The sequence below is a fragment of the Diplotaxodon limnothrissa genome, linkage group LG19, assembly GCF_057381915.1.
Source record: "Diplotaxodon limnothrissa isolate DT_005_m linkage group LG19, D_limnothrissa_male_GT1.1, whole genome shotgun sequence".
Lineage (NCBI taxonomy): Eukaryota > Metazoa > Chordata > Actinopteri > Cichliformes > Cichlidae > Diplotaxodon > Diplotaxodon limnothrissa.
In genome coordinates this window covers 24,968,884-24,985,649 of record NC_140614.1, presented here as the reverse complement: position 1 = coordinate 24,985,649, position 16,766 = coordinate 24,968,884, and the positions used below count along the sequence as shown (strand labels likewise).

Below are 16,766 nucleotides of genomic sequence, written 5' to 3'. Positions count from 1 at the left end.
ATGGTACTAAAGCGGAATCGCAGCATCCCACTCAAACTAGCGCTCCGCCACAGCCTGCAGCTGCATCCACGGTAAACAGAGCAAGGTAGCGCATGGGCAGCCAGCAGGGAATTATTCCACATCGCATCACATCCCTGAGCATACATGGCGCCCTCGCACACCGAGATATGAATTTAGTGTGCAAGCGAACGAGGTAGTCGCGATTTCCCCCTCTTTCTTTCTTCCCCCCCTTTTTTTCACTTGCAGCCATCATTCTCTGCGTCGGTGTGCAGTAGCGGAGAAGATTCAGCGCACATTACTACAGTAGGTATCATCATTTTTTCGGGATCAAGACGATGGATGCGGGCTCTATTGCTGCAAACACGGCGTGCGGGCTCGATTTTTTATTCCAAACGCATCCACATCTTCCGTATGTTCCTATGTGTCTTTGAAAGTGAGGAGGAGGAAATGAGAAGAAAGCTTTATTTTGACTCACGCCTGTCGCGATGGTGAGTAAAATGCTTGGCTGAGTCTTTCTCCCCCCCATTCTTGCATCCTATGTCTGATCTTCTACCTGATTTTAAAGGCAAATCATCTGTAGCTAATTGCAAACGCCAAAAAGAAAATGCGCAAAACAAATGTGACAAATATAGACCGCTTCTCGTTTTCCCCGGGGTGTTTGATTGTACACTGCATTTTTAAATGTTTAATGCACTAGACAGTTCACACACTGCAGGGGACATGGATGTTTTTCTCCCGTGAATGTGACTTGTATTTCAAACCTTGCCCTCATAGCTGCAAATATTATGCCCACGGCGCGCTATTATCTAGGTTCTGTTAGTCAGCACTGGAAAATATTCCAGTGTATCTTTATTATTCCCATCAACTTCAATGCAGTGTCACGCCAAAAGACAACCATTTTAAAGAGTGGCTCCACTACAGCGTCACGTTTTGAAATGACCTTCAGTGCTCGGTGGCTGGAAATTAATTCTCACCTGAGATGGAGTGTCCGTTTTCAGCCAGTGCGGAGCTCCTTCCAGAAATTATGAGTTGCAATCTAAAGACAACAATTTTGGTGTACATGTGCAGCTTTAGCCTTTGCATACCCGTTACAAAACGCTGTTTGGGATTTGAGATTTCTGTGACTGATATTGCCACAGAAAATGTGTGACTGCGTTTTTTTCCTCCCCTTACTGCTCTCCAGCCACTTCAAACGTGGCCTCGCTGCAGACTACTCACCCATGCGGTGCTCTTTCTGTGTCCCAAATACATCACAATGCATTTAACAAAATCACAGCTATGCTTTTTTTAAAATGTGAATGAGCTGCAGGAGTCTCCCCTTAGTCTCATTTTGGTGGTTTAGAGATAGAAAGACATATCTAAATAAATAAATAAAACATTGTGCACCTTCTTTAAATAATCACATTGGAGACACTGGAACTTCAAAGGCCTGACCTGATCACTGCAATACAGGTCAACCTCCATCCTATGGGGTGTTTTATATAATTGACACCAGCACATCATGGCATGCATGGGATGCATCCTGTTAACCACAGAGCTTATCACTGCAGCTCACAGGAGGCATGGTTGAGTGCTGTAAGAGGATTGTCCCTACATGAAAATGTATTGATACCATAAGCCTTTAAAATGAGTGGCACTCATTTGGCTCTTATCTCAATCCATCTCTGACTTGTGTGTCCGCTTGGTGCATATCTGTGTAACAAAGTCAAAGATTTGGATGAAGCATGGATGCATGTTACCCTTTCCTTTGATTTTACTGATTCAGATATGCTTCAGGGATGCATGGAAGAAAAATCGTCTCTCAAGCTTTGATTCTGCACTTGGCATGTCAGGCTTGTGTGGCCTCTGTGCCAAATGCAGGTGTGCTGAGCCCCAGAGAGCTCTTCTATTCTTCTCAGCCTTAAGATGGCAGCATTCTCTTACAACACACAGTGGATACCCAAAATAACAACCTACATCCATGCCTAACTGGAAACTTTTAAAAGATATCTAGGACTATCTAGGACTACCTGACTATTTGTGTGAGAAGTTTTGTTTTGCCTTATACACTTGTTTGTAGAGATTAAGCTCATCTCTGCATGCATGCTGGAAATACAAGCTTTCTCTGTGGCGCTATGAAGTAGCTCAGTGGGCACAGAACATAGGGAAACCCACAAAGTAATGGAGTTTGAAAGAACCACAATTGAATTAAGAACTGTACAATGCCTAGCTCAGTCATGGTGAGTGTGTGGATGCAGGTATTTGACAGTTAGCCAAGCGATGACAGATATGCTTCTTTTTTACAAAAAGCCATTTCTCTGGCACTTGTCATGTTAAAGATTATAGACTGACAAATACTATAGGCCTATTAAAAAGTTTTATATCAACTCTGCTAGTACTGTCAGCTACTCTTTCTACAGTCTTGATACTTCTAGGAGCATTTTTAAGAGAACAGAACAGACCAAGACAGAGGAGGAATAACTAGAAAGAAAACAGTGACATGCTAGGTAGCTTAACTGGACAGTCATATCCCAAACCTCCATATGGTTCCACATGTGAAAAAAGCTATTTTCAAACCGGAAGTGCAACATGGCGAAAAGTCAAGGACATTCAGTGACTATGGGTGAAATTATCACTGCATGAAGTTAGTGGAGCCTGGAGTAAACATTTTTCAAATCCCAGGCAACTGACTGAAGTGACTACTAATGAGAATGCAGGATATCACTAATTAACATATGATCTGGTGGTAAATATGGCAACCAGAATTTGAAACATCCACAAGCCACCAGCTGCCAGCTTTAAAGCGACACGCAACAGGAGAATCAGTTCCAGTGTGTACACAGCTTAAGGATGACAAAGTTTCTATACTGGACACAGACAATAGTAAGATATCCAGAACAAAAGAGCATAACAGCCAAAACCCAAGTTACAACCAAAAGCAGCAACAAATAATCCTAACCAAACGCGATATGTTGTCGCAATATTAAGGTCCTACACCACAACAAGTTACTAACAAAGTGTTCTACAGTTTATAAGACAAAAGCCTTTGGGCACTGATTCAGTGACTCTAATGAAGGAGCCGATTACAAGTCAGGGACAAGCCAAGGAAGCTGGAGAACAGTCCTCCTACTCTCGCAACCAAAACCATCTAACTTAACCCTAGCCTTTAGGCAGTTAAAAGTAGGGGTTAAGTGAGTGGCAACTGGTTAAACCAGTGATCCCATCAAAACCACTGAGGTGTTCCCAAGCATATATCTCTACCCACATTAATGTAACAGGTGACTCAGTGGATTCCCTACACATAACCTAGTGTCTTAAACCTAGTAAGTGAGTTCAAGAACCACCACTGCACTAATGAACTCAAAGTTCATGAGCTAACAAGAATTGGCTAACGAAGCTCTCTCTGTCCAAGCTTAAAACCTGTTTGTATCCCCGAGAAAGATTTTTTTACACTACTGATAAAAAATAAACTTTCATAGGAGCCAACTAACAGGAAAGTCCAAAATAAATTCATATCACTACTAACTAGGAAAAAAGCCACTAAACTAATTTGTTATGCCAAGACTGATTATAGCATACCTGTGGTCAAGTATGGAGAGAGTAGGCAAAATGGGAGGGGTCATCAAAGTGCTTGCTTTTTGTCTCTTTTTCTGGCTTAATAGATTCTCTCTCATTTTCTCTTTTTGCTTGTATAAAGGAGGCATCATTAAGAAGACCAGTAAATTCAAGATCAAACACACTTCATTCAGTCATTAAGGATCGTTATTATTCAGCCTAAGAGCAAAGAAGCATCTTCTAGCTCCATCCTGCAATTTGTTTTCCTATGAGCACCGAATCACAGAGGAGGTTAACCCAAGCTTCGATCCGATGTAGGAGCTGTTCCCTCAAATTCCCATAACCTCTACTCTTGCTTGGATTTCAGCATTCAGTAAAATCCGCCAGGTTTGTATTGCAATATGTTGTAGGAGGCATCACAGTTTTATTTAGCAGTTTTATTTGAGCACCGATGCAAACTATTGCCTTACACACCACACAGTATATATTCATACCACTAAGTATTTAAAGGCACAGATTCTGTTCAGAGTCAATGATCCAGTAGACATTATTACATGTTGGTAGTATGTAAAGCCCGATAAGATGATCAGTCCTGATGTTGTGTCCTGCTGACTGTGTGGTATTTTTCTCTTTGGTTTGCCCTTTTTAGGACAGAGTATGCCATCTGCACCTTTTCACAGAATTCTGCGACCCCTTCTGCTTGGTACTTTTATACTGGGATGCTTTGTGACTCTGTTTTTGATGTATTTTAAACCATCTACAAGCTGGTTATCAGGTCCTGTAGAGTCAACAGTATCCACAGACCGGGTCAAGAACCTCTTCTCCACCAAGAGCGATAAAAACGTGACCACTCTGCTGATCTGGCTCTGGCCCTTCGGACAAACGTACGACCTGAGCGTCTGCAGCTCTCTCTTTAACATTGATGGCTGCTTCATCACAGCAGACAGGAACTTCTACAATAAGTCTGATGGAGTCGTCATCCATCACCGGGACATCAGCACTGACCTGTCCAATCTGCCGCCGCTGCAGCGACCGTCGTTCCAGAAGTGGATATGGATGAACTTTGAGTCGCCATCCCATTCGTCCCAGCTGCCTGGGATAGAGAACCTGTTTAATCTGACTCTCAATTACCGTCAGGATGCTGACATTGAAGTGCCTTATGGGTCCATCGTAGCAGCAGAAGGGGAAGAGGATTTTGTACCACCCAGCAAAAACAAGCTGATTTGCTGGATTGTAAGCAACTGGAACCAGGATCACGTGCGGGTGAAATATTATAATGAACTCTACAAACACATTGAGGTTCATGCATATGGACAGGCCTTTGGGGAGTACATCTCTGACCAAGACTACTTCCCCACCATCGCCAGCTGCAAGTTCTATCTGGCGTTTGAGAACTCCATCCACAAAGATTACATTACTGAGAAACTGTACAACCCACTCTCAGTGGGGACAGTGCCAGTGGTTCTCGGCCCACCCAGGCAGAATTACGAGAACTTTATCCAGGGAGACTCCTTCATTCATGTTGACGACTTCAGCTCGCCCAAGGAATTGGCTGATTACCTGCTGCTCCTGGACAAAAATGAGGAAATGTACCTCAGGTACTTTGAGTGGCGGCGACACTTTAAAGTAAAGAAGGCCTATTTTTGGGCAGAGCACACATGCCTGGCTTGTGATTACTTGCGAAGGCACAAGGAATACAAGGCATTCAATAGCCTTGATAAGTGGTACTGGGGCGGTTAGAGATTTGAAGGGCTGTGTGTGAGGGGCTAAGCAGCCAAGAACACAGGTAAAAAAATTTCTTCAAAAAGGGTTTTCTTTATTTTAACCCTCAAAAAGTTCAAAAAAGACTAAATTCAAAAACATAAGTAGCAAGCCCATAAAAGAGGTCAACTAAATGTAACTCTACAAAAAGTAATTTTCAGAAGCTTAAACAAACAAAGTGGACATAACTTAACTCACAAACCACCCTAATTACAAAGACACAAGAGAGTAGCTTTTATAGTGGTTTGGCCGTTTACACACAATAGGGGGAAAACAAAAACACACTCTAATATTAACTAAGCACAGAATAACCTAAGTAAACCTAAAACATCCCTGTTCCTGATGAGCACATGGTTGGTCCTTCTGAGCAGGCCTATTGTTCTCAGAGTCCTCAGCCATGCCTTTTGCCCCCACAACCAGTTGGCAAACAACCTTTCAGTTGTTTGCCAACCAACAATGAAAATTTAGAAGAAGAAGGTCCCTTTTTCCCAGACAGGAAACAGCCACCGCCCAAACCCAGGTAACTAAAAAAAAAAACAAAAACATAATTAATATAACAGAAAACATTTTAAGAAAAACCACACAACGCTATTATGTGCGCGCCTCATAATATCAGTGTTAGGTTTAACCAAATGATTAATGAATTATATTAATGAAGAAAACTGCAAAACAAACTAATAAAGTGAACAAATGGACTGATTTACCCATGTGTGGCTGATGCCATCACACTGTGTGATTTTTGTTATGTTGTTGAAGGCAGTACTGTAAAATTTTTGTCCTTCAGTTAACACAAAGGTTCGTTGCTGTTCTGTCGTGAGCAGCTGAATGGTGTCTTTCTATTGGTTCAGAGGCCCAGTGACACATCTAGCTTGTTCTTTTTTTGTCCTTTGAATTTTAGTTAAGCCTTACTTTGCCTTTTGAGTTTTTAATTTATAATTTTTAATTTATTTTTTATGATTTACAAGTGCACAGTTTTTTTTAAAATTATTTCTGACCATGTTTTACTTAACATAACCTCATCTGCTGCTATTTTTTTAAATGATTTTGTCCTATTTTTTAGTGTGATTGCATGATTGTATAAATGTTCTGATAACATTCATGATGCAAGTTTTTGTTTTTTATTATCCCCTGCTTATGAAGTGGCACAAGCTGACATTGGGGAAAGTGTTAGCTGGAGAAGAGGGGCTGACATAAAAGTGAAAATATTTATGTAATATTTATTCAAATGAGGCATTATATGATAAAAAACAATCTCATCTGTGCTAGTGATGAATTCACCTATGCATTGTTTACTAAACTCCAATGTGAAAATGGTTCAATAGGGTCATGTACATATTGTGTATTTTTGGAATTATGTAGCTGTAATTTTTTTCCCATATTTTTATAAGTTTGCATTTGCACTGCTAATCAAACTGTTATTTTCACATACTTACACTAAGGCAGATGGTCAATGTATTTGTAGATTGGATTTGGCGATCTTTACCTTGGTATCCGACAGAAGATGTCACTGTTATGTGAGAGGGAGGTTGCTAATTAATATTGCTGTGAATTGTTCATTGTCTTTTGTAATTTTGTCACGGTGTTTTGGATTCCATGTGGATGATGATGATAGAACAGCACAGAGCCATTGTACTGCAATATGAAACTCCCACACACACCTCCTCACATTGCATCTTAATTTGGAAAGTCTGTCATTTTTGACTGACTGCATTAAGCAGAAAGAGCACAAAATGAGCACGTAGTACAAGCATTTGCTTAAGCTCTTCACTTAGGTGCTGTACTCTCATCACACATTATAACTTAAGATGTGAAAGATGTGATCTTTATGGCTGCTGCAAGGTTACCCGTATTTTTGTATGAATCATCATACCTCAGTGTTGTCTGGGAGCGAGTGTTTCCATGTGATTCTGATTGTTTTAGCACTGCACCACACCCTTGAGACCACACTACAAAAAGACAGCTCGGTATCTGCATATATCGCAGATGTTGCATCACATTCAGATGTTGTTGGAACGGCTAATTCATTGAACAATGCATTGCAACAGCACTCAGCAGCTATTAACAGAGATTTATGTTTTTTACAGAAAGTACTGTACAAATTCTTGTCAACATTTTATGCAAGATGAGCTTCTGTGTCAAAGTATAAAAACAGTGAGGTTAACATTTCTTCAATTTCAAAGGGACCATTGATGTAAAATAGGATGAAACCAATTATTTTTCTTATGGAGTACGGTTCCAAATGCCATAGTGGACTCTGTACATAAACACTGTAGTGAACTGAAGCAGGAATTGGATCAAACCAGCCCAAAACACAGATCATTCCTTTATGTCTAGCAGACAGTGGGAACTCCAGCAGCATTGTATATATTTTTCATGGTAAATCTCTTTATATCATGCAGTTGTTGTCTGGAAGTGACTGTGACTGCGCTGTACATTTGTAAGTAATGCCCGGTGCTTTGAGTGGCTGTGAATTAAGTTAAAGGGAGAGACACTTGAAAAAGAATTAAGAGCATCTGAAATGATGCTTTTAACGGTTTTGAGGTGGACATTTTCATCAAGGCAGGCACTTTTACATTTGAGGAGTGATTTTTTTTTCTTCTTTGTTTATATTTGGTGGCAATCCTGTTGGCATGACCTAATTGAAAAAGTTGTGCCAAAATGCAGCAGAAATACAGCACTTTTATTCATTTCGAGTAGTGTGACTCACTGTGCCAGTTGTCGTCTTAGATGAAGCTATTGTGAGTTTATAAACTGTCCTCCAAGACCTTGGCACGTCCCACAGGATAACTATGAAGCTGCCAGTCATGGTTTCATATTGTACAGTCCAATCTCATGTATGAAAACAAAGCTTTCTTGTCCAATGTGGTTGGTGACTTTAAGAAAAAAAGTTTTTTTCATTTTATCTTTTTGGGCCGCATAAGTCTTCTTTATCTTCTCTCTCTTTTTTTTGCACAAAAACAAAGAAAAGGAGCTGCGGCTTCTCTGTTGTCCAGTTTGAATCTGTGAGAGGTTCACTGATGCACCCTGAAGTGATTCTCTGGATGCTATATGACTGGGTATCCCAAAAAAATTTGATTTTAATGCCAGTTCACTGAAATAATCTGTTAGTCAATCAATACTTTTTTTTTGCCAAATCATTGTATTTTGCCAAATGTTGTGTTTTACTGTATATGTCTGATAGTGTCAAAATGAAAATAAAGATATGGACAAATGAGCAAACATTTGTAAAGTGTACTGTAGTATTTCTTTATTTTTGTTTTTTAAAGAGATGCCTGATGTGTATTACATGACATAGGCTAGATTATGCTGAAACTGTCTGGAAAAAACATGTATGATGCTTGCTTTTAAACATTTTAAACAAGTTTATATATAAGTGGATTTATATATAAACTTGGCTAGCCAACATAGCTTAGCATAATGGCTGAAAACAGGACAACTCTGAGCTGAGCTGTACAAAAAGCAGAACAGCCATTTTAAAATGGCTGTTTAATAACCATACATTGGTTTCCCCTGTAACTATGCTATGCTATGCTAAGCTGAGCTAAGCTAAGCTAAGCTAAGCTAAGCCAAGCTAAGCTAAGCTAAGCTAAGCTAAACTAAACTAAGCCAAGCTAATGTAAGCTAAACAGCTGCTGACTGTAGGTTCATTTTTTTGGACAGAAATCACATTGGTATCAGTTGCATAATTCTTTAATTGCAGGATAGCAAAAAAAAAAATTTCCTATTACAGTAAAGGGGCAATAAAGGGGTTCCTTTAGATCAACTTCAATGCAGTGTCAAAGGCAACCATTTTAATGAGTGGCTCTACTATAGCATCACATTTTGAAATGACCTTCAGTAGCTGGAAAGTAATTCTTACCAGAGATGGAGTGAAATGGAAGACTATTCATGCATCGCTCTTTCTGTGTCCAAAATACATCACAATGCATTCAATATTTTAATTCTAAAATGTTAATGAGCTACATGTAGTCACAGTTTGGTGGTTTAGAGATAAAAAGGCAGATCAAAATAAAATGCAAAAAAAGTGCTCCCTCTTATGATAATCACAGTGGAGCCACACATTATAACTTAACAGGCTTGATCTGATCACTGCAGCTAAACCTCCCACATATACATATATTATTTTGTAATCTACTAAAAGTTCCAGTTTTAGCCAAATAATGAAACAGCCAAAATATCAAAAAGGGTCACATTAAACCTTGTAGATTGAAAGACACAGTAGACTTATTAAAAAGTTTTTATCTTACCTCTACTAGTACTGTCAGTTATCCTTTCTGCACACTTGATATTTCTAGGAGCGTATGTCCACACTGGAAGCAATTTACTGCAATGTGGCAACCAGAACCCACAGAAAGTCAAGGATATTCAGTGACTATGAGTGAAATGATCACTGTGTGGGATCCGAGATAAATTTTTTTGACTACCAGTGAGAACACAGGATATCTCTGATTGACATACAAATACAGTTACTTAAAATGGTGAGCTGATCTTGACAACACCATGGTGGATCCTTGGCGGATCCTCGGCTGGTTCTTGACCAATGAGATCCCCTGCCTGTGATATGTATAAAGCCACCACAAGTGTTAATGCCCCTAAACAGCACTGAGGAAAACCAGTGCTAATATCTTATGTATACACCAGTAGAGGTAGTGACAATGGAAGCTCATTCATTTACATCTTTCTACACTGCTTATTAATCCATTCTATGTTAAAGGGTTCTATAATTCAAAACACTGATATAGGCTAATTGGCAGCATACAATTTAGAGGTTGTACACACTGAACAAGCGACATACAGCAGAAGACAAAAAGTGATGTCTAACGAGTTTTTGGAAAGAAAAGCATCTGGACTTCTTTAAGTTGCTTGAAGATGTTTCACCTCTCATCCAAACAGCTTCTTCAGTTCTAAGGTCAAATGGTGGACAGTCCCAGATGTAAGTCCTAGGGGAGTGTCCCCCAAGTCAGTCAAGAACCCCCTGTTGATCCTCTACGTTAATCAGACGAGCCCAGGTGTGAAAACAGGTGTAGGCCACAATCAGCCTATGGCTGTATCCCAATTCAGGGTCTGCAGCCTTAAAGTACTCATTTCAAGGCCGATTATGTCACAGCGGCGCGCCGAAGGCTGTCCCAATTCAAAGCCTGCTCGAAATGCGGCCCTGAAATGTGTCCTACATTTCCCTGAATTTTAAGGCTGTGGCAGTGTAGACTTCGTGGCCCAACATATCCCAGAATGCATAGCGCGGCGGTGGGTGTGGACAATTTTGCTGAAAAAAAACGGCGGATGAGGGGCGGCCGAAGAGTAAACTTTAAGTAAGTACTGAATATTATGTCACTTATTTATGTGCAAATGTTTAATAACGAAGAACATTAAACATTACTGTTGGCCACATGTCGGCAAAGTTATGTGACATTAGTGACGTTTGTACTAACTTGATTTTAAAGCCTTTACTTTAAAATATACGCCGTTCAATAGCTGAGCTTAATCTTACAGAGAATGATCAAAGCTCATGTAGAAACAAACAAACAAATGAACCAAAGATTTTCTCCTTCATTTCTGTCAAACAAAGCTGTATGACACGTTATCAGCTGTTAGTATCATGGTTGCTAGGCAACCTGGGCAGCGCAACGGAGGCTAGACCGTCCCATTTCACAAGCCTCGCACTTCCGGCCTTAGCGGTCTTTGAGTACGCGGCCCTTGAGGATCGTTGAGGCTGCGTACTTTAAGGCTGCAGACCCTGAATTGGGATACAGCCAAGGTTTCGGGTGAACCCGCAGTGAAACCTAGCCCCACCCTATCATGTGATTTCCTGAGGTCAAATGGCCCAGGATGTGAGTGGGCGTTAAGGGGCCTGGGAAAGGATCTCAAAACTGGCCTTAATGCCCACTATTTAACTTCACTGTCACATGTTTCTATACAAAAAGTGTAGTCAAAATTTAAACTTGAATTGTCAGTGACAGGTGTATTTTAGATGTGACGCAAGGGCAAGTGAGAAAAAGAGCACTCAAACTGCGCACCAATAATGTATGTGTTTGTATTCTGTTCTAAATAAATATAAAAGAAATATGTGGGGGGTCTGTTCTAAAATTTTAATAAGATTTCAATTCATACAGCGTCAAAACACAACCCCAAGGTGCCTCAAGGGGCTTTTTATTGTGACGTAAAATATTACAGAGAAAACAAATAAACCGTTCCTCTGAAAATGATCAGTTAGCTGTTTAATAACTATTCTTTCAGGAATGTTAGAGAAAAGGGAAGTTTAAAGAGCAGTCCATGCAGGTGGGTTGTGATGGCTTTTTAAGTAATGGTTTAATTACTGGCACCTTAATGGATGTAGCCTATTATTAGAGATAGGTGACATTTGGGATTAAAGCATTTGTAGTTATTGAAGTTAACTCAGAAGAATTAATCAGAGTGCAAGAGTCCAAAAAATATTAATAGTATTAATAGCAGCTGTACGTAATGATGAGTCTGTGAGATGGTTACTAGTAATTTTTCTCTAATGGTTGAATTTTTATTTGTGAATAAATTCATAGAGCTCTGAATTTTTGTCAGTGCTGAAAAGAGAACTAGAGGGGTTTTTTTTCCTTTTTTTAAAAAAAAGGGGCAAAAAGCTCTTTTCCAGGTCTTCTAAACTACTGACATGCCAATTTGACTCCAGCTTATCTACTTTAAGGTGAACCTTTGAGAGTTAAACCAGGGAGTACAGTGACTTTCGAGAGTTTAGGTAGCTGCTCTGCACTGTGTTGGCACATGGCATTGAAGAAGATAAAAGTGGAGGAATTATATCCTTCAACTTAGTCACAGCACTTTCAGAACGACATCTACTAATGAAATTTATTTCTCACCTTAGGGAAATCTATTATTGTAAAATTTAGATGTTAATAAAAATGATCAGATAAAGAGAAGCCAATTCATCTAATAACAGATTAAATGCAGAGTTGAGGCTGTCATTTTCAGCATCTAAATGGATATTAAAATCACACACTATAATTATTTTATCAGAACTAAGCACTAAATCAAATAAAACCTCTAAAGTCTAAAAATAAATCTGGGGTGAGGTGAGGCATTATAGTAGAGAGAACCAGAGCTTTGCACTTGCAACTAAAGGCAATCCTCTCATGTATGGAATCAGAACGATTAAAAGTCCTAGGAGCATCAGTCACAGTCAACATGCTTGCTTTAGAGATTCGATGCAGTTGTCTGCCACTAATATTAGTGTATCACCTCAGTGTGATACATTTTAATACTTATATGCTTTAAAAGGTATACTCCAAACACAACAACATATATTTGCTGCACAAAAAGTGCCCAATCTTTCAGTCACTAAATTAATACCGCAGTAGTTATGGATATATAAATGTGTCTATATATGTATGTACTGTATGTATTATATAAATATCTTTATAAGTGCAAAAACAGCACATTCTGACAGTTTAGACAGTTAACACATTGCATTTTAAAATGCAACAACTGGCTGTAAGAAAAACATTATAACATACAAATAAGTGTTTTAAGATAATCTGACATACTTTAAAAGCATAAGAATAAAAGTTTTTTTTTTTTTTAAATCATGTTCTTTGATGATCACATTACATGTATCACATTTTTTAAAGCATAACGTAGGGTGTTCACAAAAACAGTTTTATGATTACTTTTTCCACAGTGCTTGTATGCCTCTTGCAAAACTATGTACTTATCACCATATGACATAATAACTCACGATTATGCAAGACCAGCCATGAAATGTCCGTCTCTTCATTACAATCATTTGTCCCCGCTGCTGCCCTCAGACCCAGTCTGTGGGGTAAAATTGCTTTTTTGGTGGTTCATAAAAAATATCTCAAAAAGCGATGTTAGTGAGGGGACCAGAAACACTGGGTTGCAGAGCAGTTGGTAAGGACTTGTATATTTCTGGAGAGTCTGCAAAAGCTGTCTTGCTCGTGCTCCTGATTGGATATGTGGAGCCCGGCTCTGATATCTCACTGGTGGCAGCTAAAGGTAGGCATGCCTTGGAGGCGGAGTTGGTCTCGGGCGCAATCTTTCAAACGAGCCTCACGGCATTTCAGGCAACCTCAGGCCGGAAACAACATCCGGTCACTCGCGGTCAAAATCCACGCAGAGCTGGTGTTTCGCAGGGATCAGGTTAACACATCTGGGTCTAAAAATATAAAGAAAAACAAAAAGAGTTTTAAAACACGCAAACTAGCAAAATATCAAAGGAGCATAACATAACAATAACAAGATGATATGAGATACCCGATGAGGCCATGATAGGTGATGTAGACATGTAATGTATAAACTTTTACGGGAGTTAAAAGTGGAGCTTATATATATTTTAAAGTGTATTGTACGTGGGATAGGCTCCAGCGCACCGCGCGAGCCTGAGAAAAGGATAAGTGGAGGCGAATGGATGGATGGATGGTGTATTGTACCTGTTACAAACCATTGTGATATTTATTTATTTATTTATTTAAATGAAAGGATTGACAGAATGGTAAAAAGGAAAATGCAAAAATGTAGTTAGAGAGGAAGATTAACACTTACCGAATGATATGCGGATAAGGAAAGAGACGCAAGTTGCTGTTGAAATCGGCCGCTCCCTATGCGAACTCGCAAGCAGTCTGAGCGGCGCCAGTTGTTGATACGTCTGAAGTCAGATGTCTTCTGGGGGTTCGACGATAGTCTTAACCTCAGCCGGAGATCGACAGACGGATTGGTGCTGCGGCTGCAGTGATGCGGACGCTGCACCGGTCCGTCGTGGTGAAGAGGGAGCTGAGTATAAAAGCGAAGCTCTCAATTTACCGGTCGATCTACGTCCCTACCCTCACCTATGGCCACGAGCTGTGTGTAGTGACCGAACGAACGAGATCGCGGATACAAGCGGCAGAAATAAGCTTCCTCCGAAGGGTGGCTGGCCTCTCCCTTAGAGATAGGGGTTGAAGTTCGGCCATCCGGGAGAGGCTCAGAGTAGAGCAGCTGCTGCTCCACATCGAAAGGAGCCAGCTGAGGTGGTTCGGGCATCTGACACGGATGCCTCCTGGGCGCCTCCTGGGTGAGGTGTTCCGGGCATGTCCCACCGGGAGGAGGCCCCGGGGCAGACCCAGGACACGCTGGAGAGATTATATCTCTCGGCTGGCCTGGGAACGCCTTGGTGTTCCCCTGGATAAGCTGGAGGAGGTGGCTGGGGAGAGGGAGGTCTGGGCCTCTTTGCTTAGGCTGCTGCCCCCATGACCCGGCCCCAGATAAAGCGGATGAAGATGGGTGGATGGATGGATATTATGTGTGTCTAAGAATGAGGATAATTGGTGGAGGACAACTTTCTCTAGAACCTTAAGAAATGGCAGCTTAGAGATTGGTCTAAAACAGGGATAATGAGAGTGAATAATGCATGTTCATTCTTTAATGAGAGTGGTTTAAATTTTGAGAAAAAGAATGAACATGCAGGTTGTTCAGAAGGGTCTTGGGGTGGGAGCAGGATATGTGCTCTGATGTTATCAGTTTTTTCAGTAAAGAACTTTTGAAAATCCTCAGAAGTCACACACAAACATAAGACATAACCCTTCAAAATAAAACAGGAAACAATTCACAAAGATGCAGACTAAGAAATGCGGACTTACACAGAGGGAACACACGAGCAGAGAAGACTAAGCACAGAACTAAACCTAAACTAAACATGAGGGCAAAAGAACAAAACCTAAGAACTAAACCCTAAACCAGAATAAGCTGGAACATAGAACAATAATGATAATAATCAACATAGGATAGCTAAAGAATCAGAACATAAATTATAATACAGAAGAATACCAAAAACATAAAAAAACTGAAAGTGCTGGGTCAGAATGACCCAGAACCGTGACATTAACGGTGGCTTGAGGAGATGCAGCAAAGGCAGTTGAGAATTGGGGGGCAGTTTCAGGTGTTAAAGAGCGTATAAGAGGGCCTGGGTTTGTTTAGAAGATGAGTGACGAATGGGAATATTACACAAAAAAAACAAAAAATCAAGGCAAACTGCAGAACCAGTGTGTGAAAAGATAAATGCTTCCTAAAAAACTGTAGGGAGTAAGGAACAGCCAAGTGCTGTTAATCTATTGCAGTTGGTTAACTAATCATCAGGAAGTCTTTCTTTGAAAGAAAAAGTTTGCAGTTAGAAGCTGTTGCACTTTGTCAGGTTTGGTTTTCACTTCTTTTGTTATTAAATTAAAATCATTCAGGAATCTAGCAGGTGTGGCTACTAACCTGTTACACCGGTCCATGTTGTGAAAATAAAACGGCTACGGGGAACTACAGGTGCATTTCCTGATATGTGGCTGTAAGGTAACGTGGTAACGTCCACTTTACCTTTAGATTTTTAATTTATGTTTTATCTTTTGACTTTTAACTCATGAACTTTTTACCTTTTTTTGCTTGAGTGGAATACAATTTAATGCGGTTCCATTTGACCCACTGAAAAAGAAGACACGTGGATACTGACCTTAAATGTTTTACATTTGTGGATAATTTTTCATCGTGACGATCAGAAGACTCTTTGAGGGTTTCACAGATGCCATCAGAACGACAGTAAGTGTTAAAATGACGTTTTTGAGCCTTCAGAACTATCTCCAGACTAAAAGCTTCAAAAGCATATTTTTTAGGAAACTATTTATTGTATTTTAATTAAGTTATAAGCACTTTGGTTTTCGATTTGCAACAAAAATCAAATGTACTTATTTACTTACATCTAGGTAATCTAACAGGTTGACAAAAGTCTGTTAATCTTAATCCAGCTGATCCAGGATGAAATCAGATGGATTAAGATTAATTGTTTAACTAAACAATTTTAATATGGTTTAATACATTTTTAAACACATGAGCACGGAGCCCGAGAGAGCCCGAGAGAGAGCACGGTCCGGAGACACAGCCTCGGGCGCGCGCGGGCGCGCGCACACACCAGATGGCGTTTTTTGAGCATAAAAAAATAAAAATTTAATTGCTTAAAGAAATAAAAGAATGCTATTTTGATATATAAGAAACTTTCTAAATAATCAATTATATTTTTATGAATATCATATTTTTATGAATATCATATTTTTATGAATATCATATTTTTATTACTTAATTACTTCCTACTTCCGGAGCTCATGAATAATTTAATTACTTCCGGAGCTCATGAATAATTTATTAGGGGTCATAAATCAATTAGGGGGGGTCATAAATCACTCAGTTTGACGAAAGGGGTATAATATCACTCTCTATCACTCCCTCAGCTACATTAGTTTCTTAATCTTTTAGACGCCTGTTGAAGGCCAAATGGTTTGTTTCAGATTTCACTAATGAAAGAACTCTTTGTTTTGTGCCTTGAAAATATGTCGCTGAGATAATCACAATTGTATCTGAACTAATAAACTACACAAAGGATGCTTCTTCACCCATGGGCAGGAAGACGCTCCCTTATCTTGGTCTGTACTGGTTTAAACTGATAATCTGCTGTCTCA

The 16,766-nt window shown here is 39.8% G+C and overlaps 1 protein-coding gene across 1 annotated transcript; it reads left to right on the top strand.

Moving 5' to 3' along the window:
- The first annotated feature begins 4,176 nt into the window (after window positions 1-4,176).
- On the top strand, window positions 4,177-5,274 carry LOC146612304 (4-galactosyl-N-acetylglucosaminide 3-alpha-L-fucosyltransferase 9-like). Its single transcript, XM_085342806.1, has one exon. It carries the CDS (start codon window positions 4,192-4,194, stop codon window positions 5,272-5,274), a length of 1,083 nt encoding a protein of 360 aa, XP_085198932.1. The 5' UTR covers window positions 4,177-4,191.
- Window positions 5,275-16,766: the final 11,492 nt, after the last annotated feature.

Coding starts and splice junctions, on each gene's coding strand:
- LOC146612304 (XM_085342806.1), top strand. CDS start 4,192: ATGCCATCTGCACCTTTTCACAGAATTCTGCGACCCCTTCTGCTTGGT.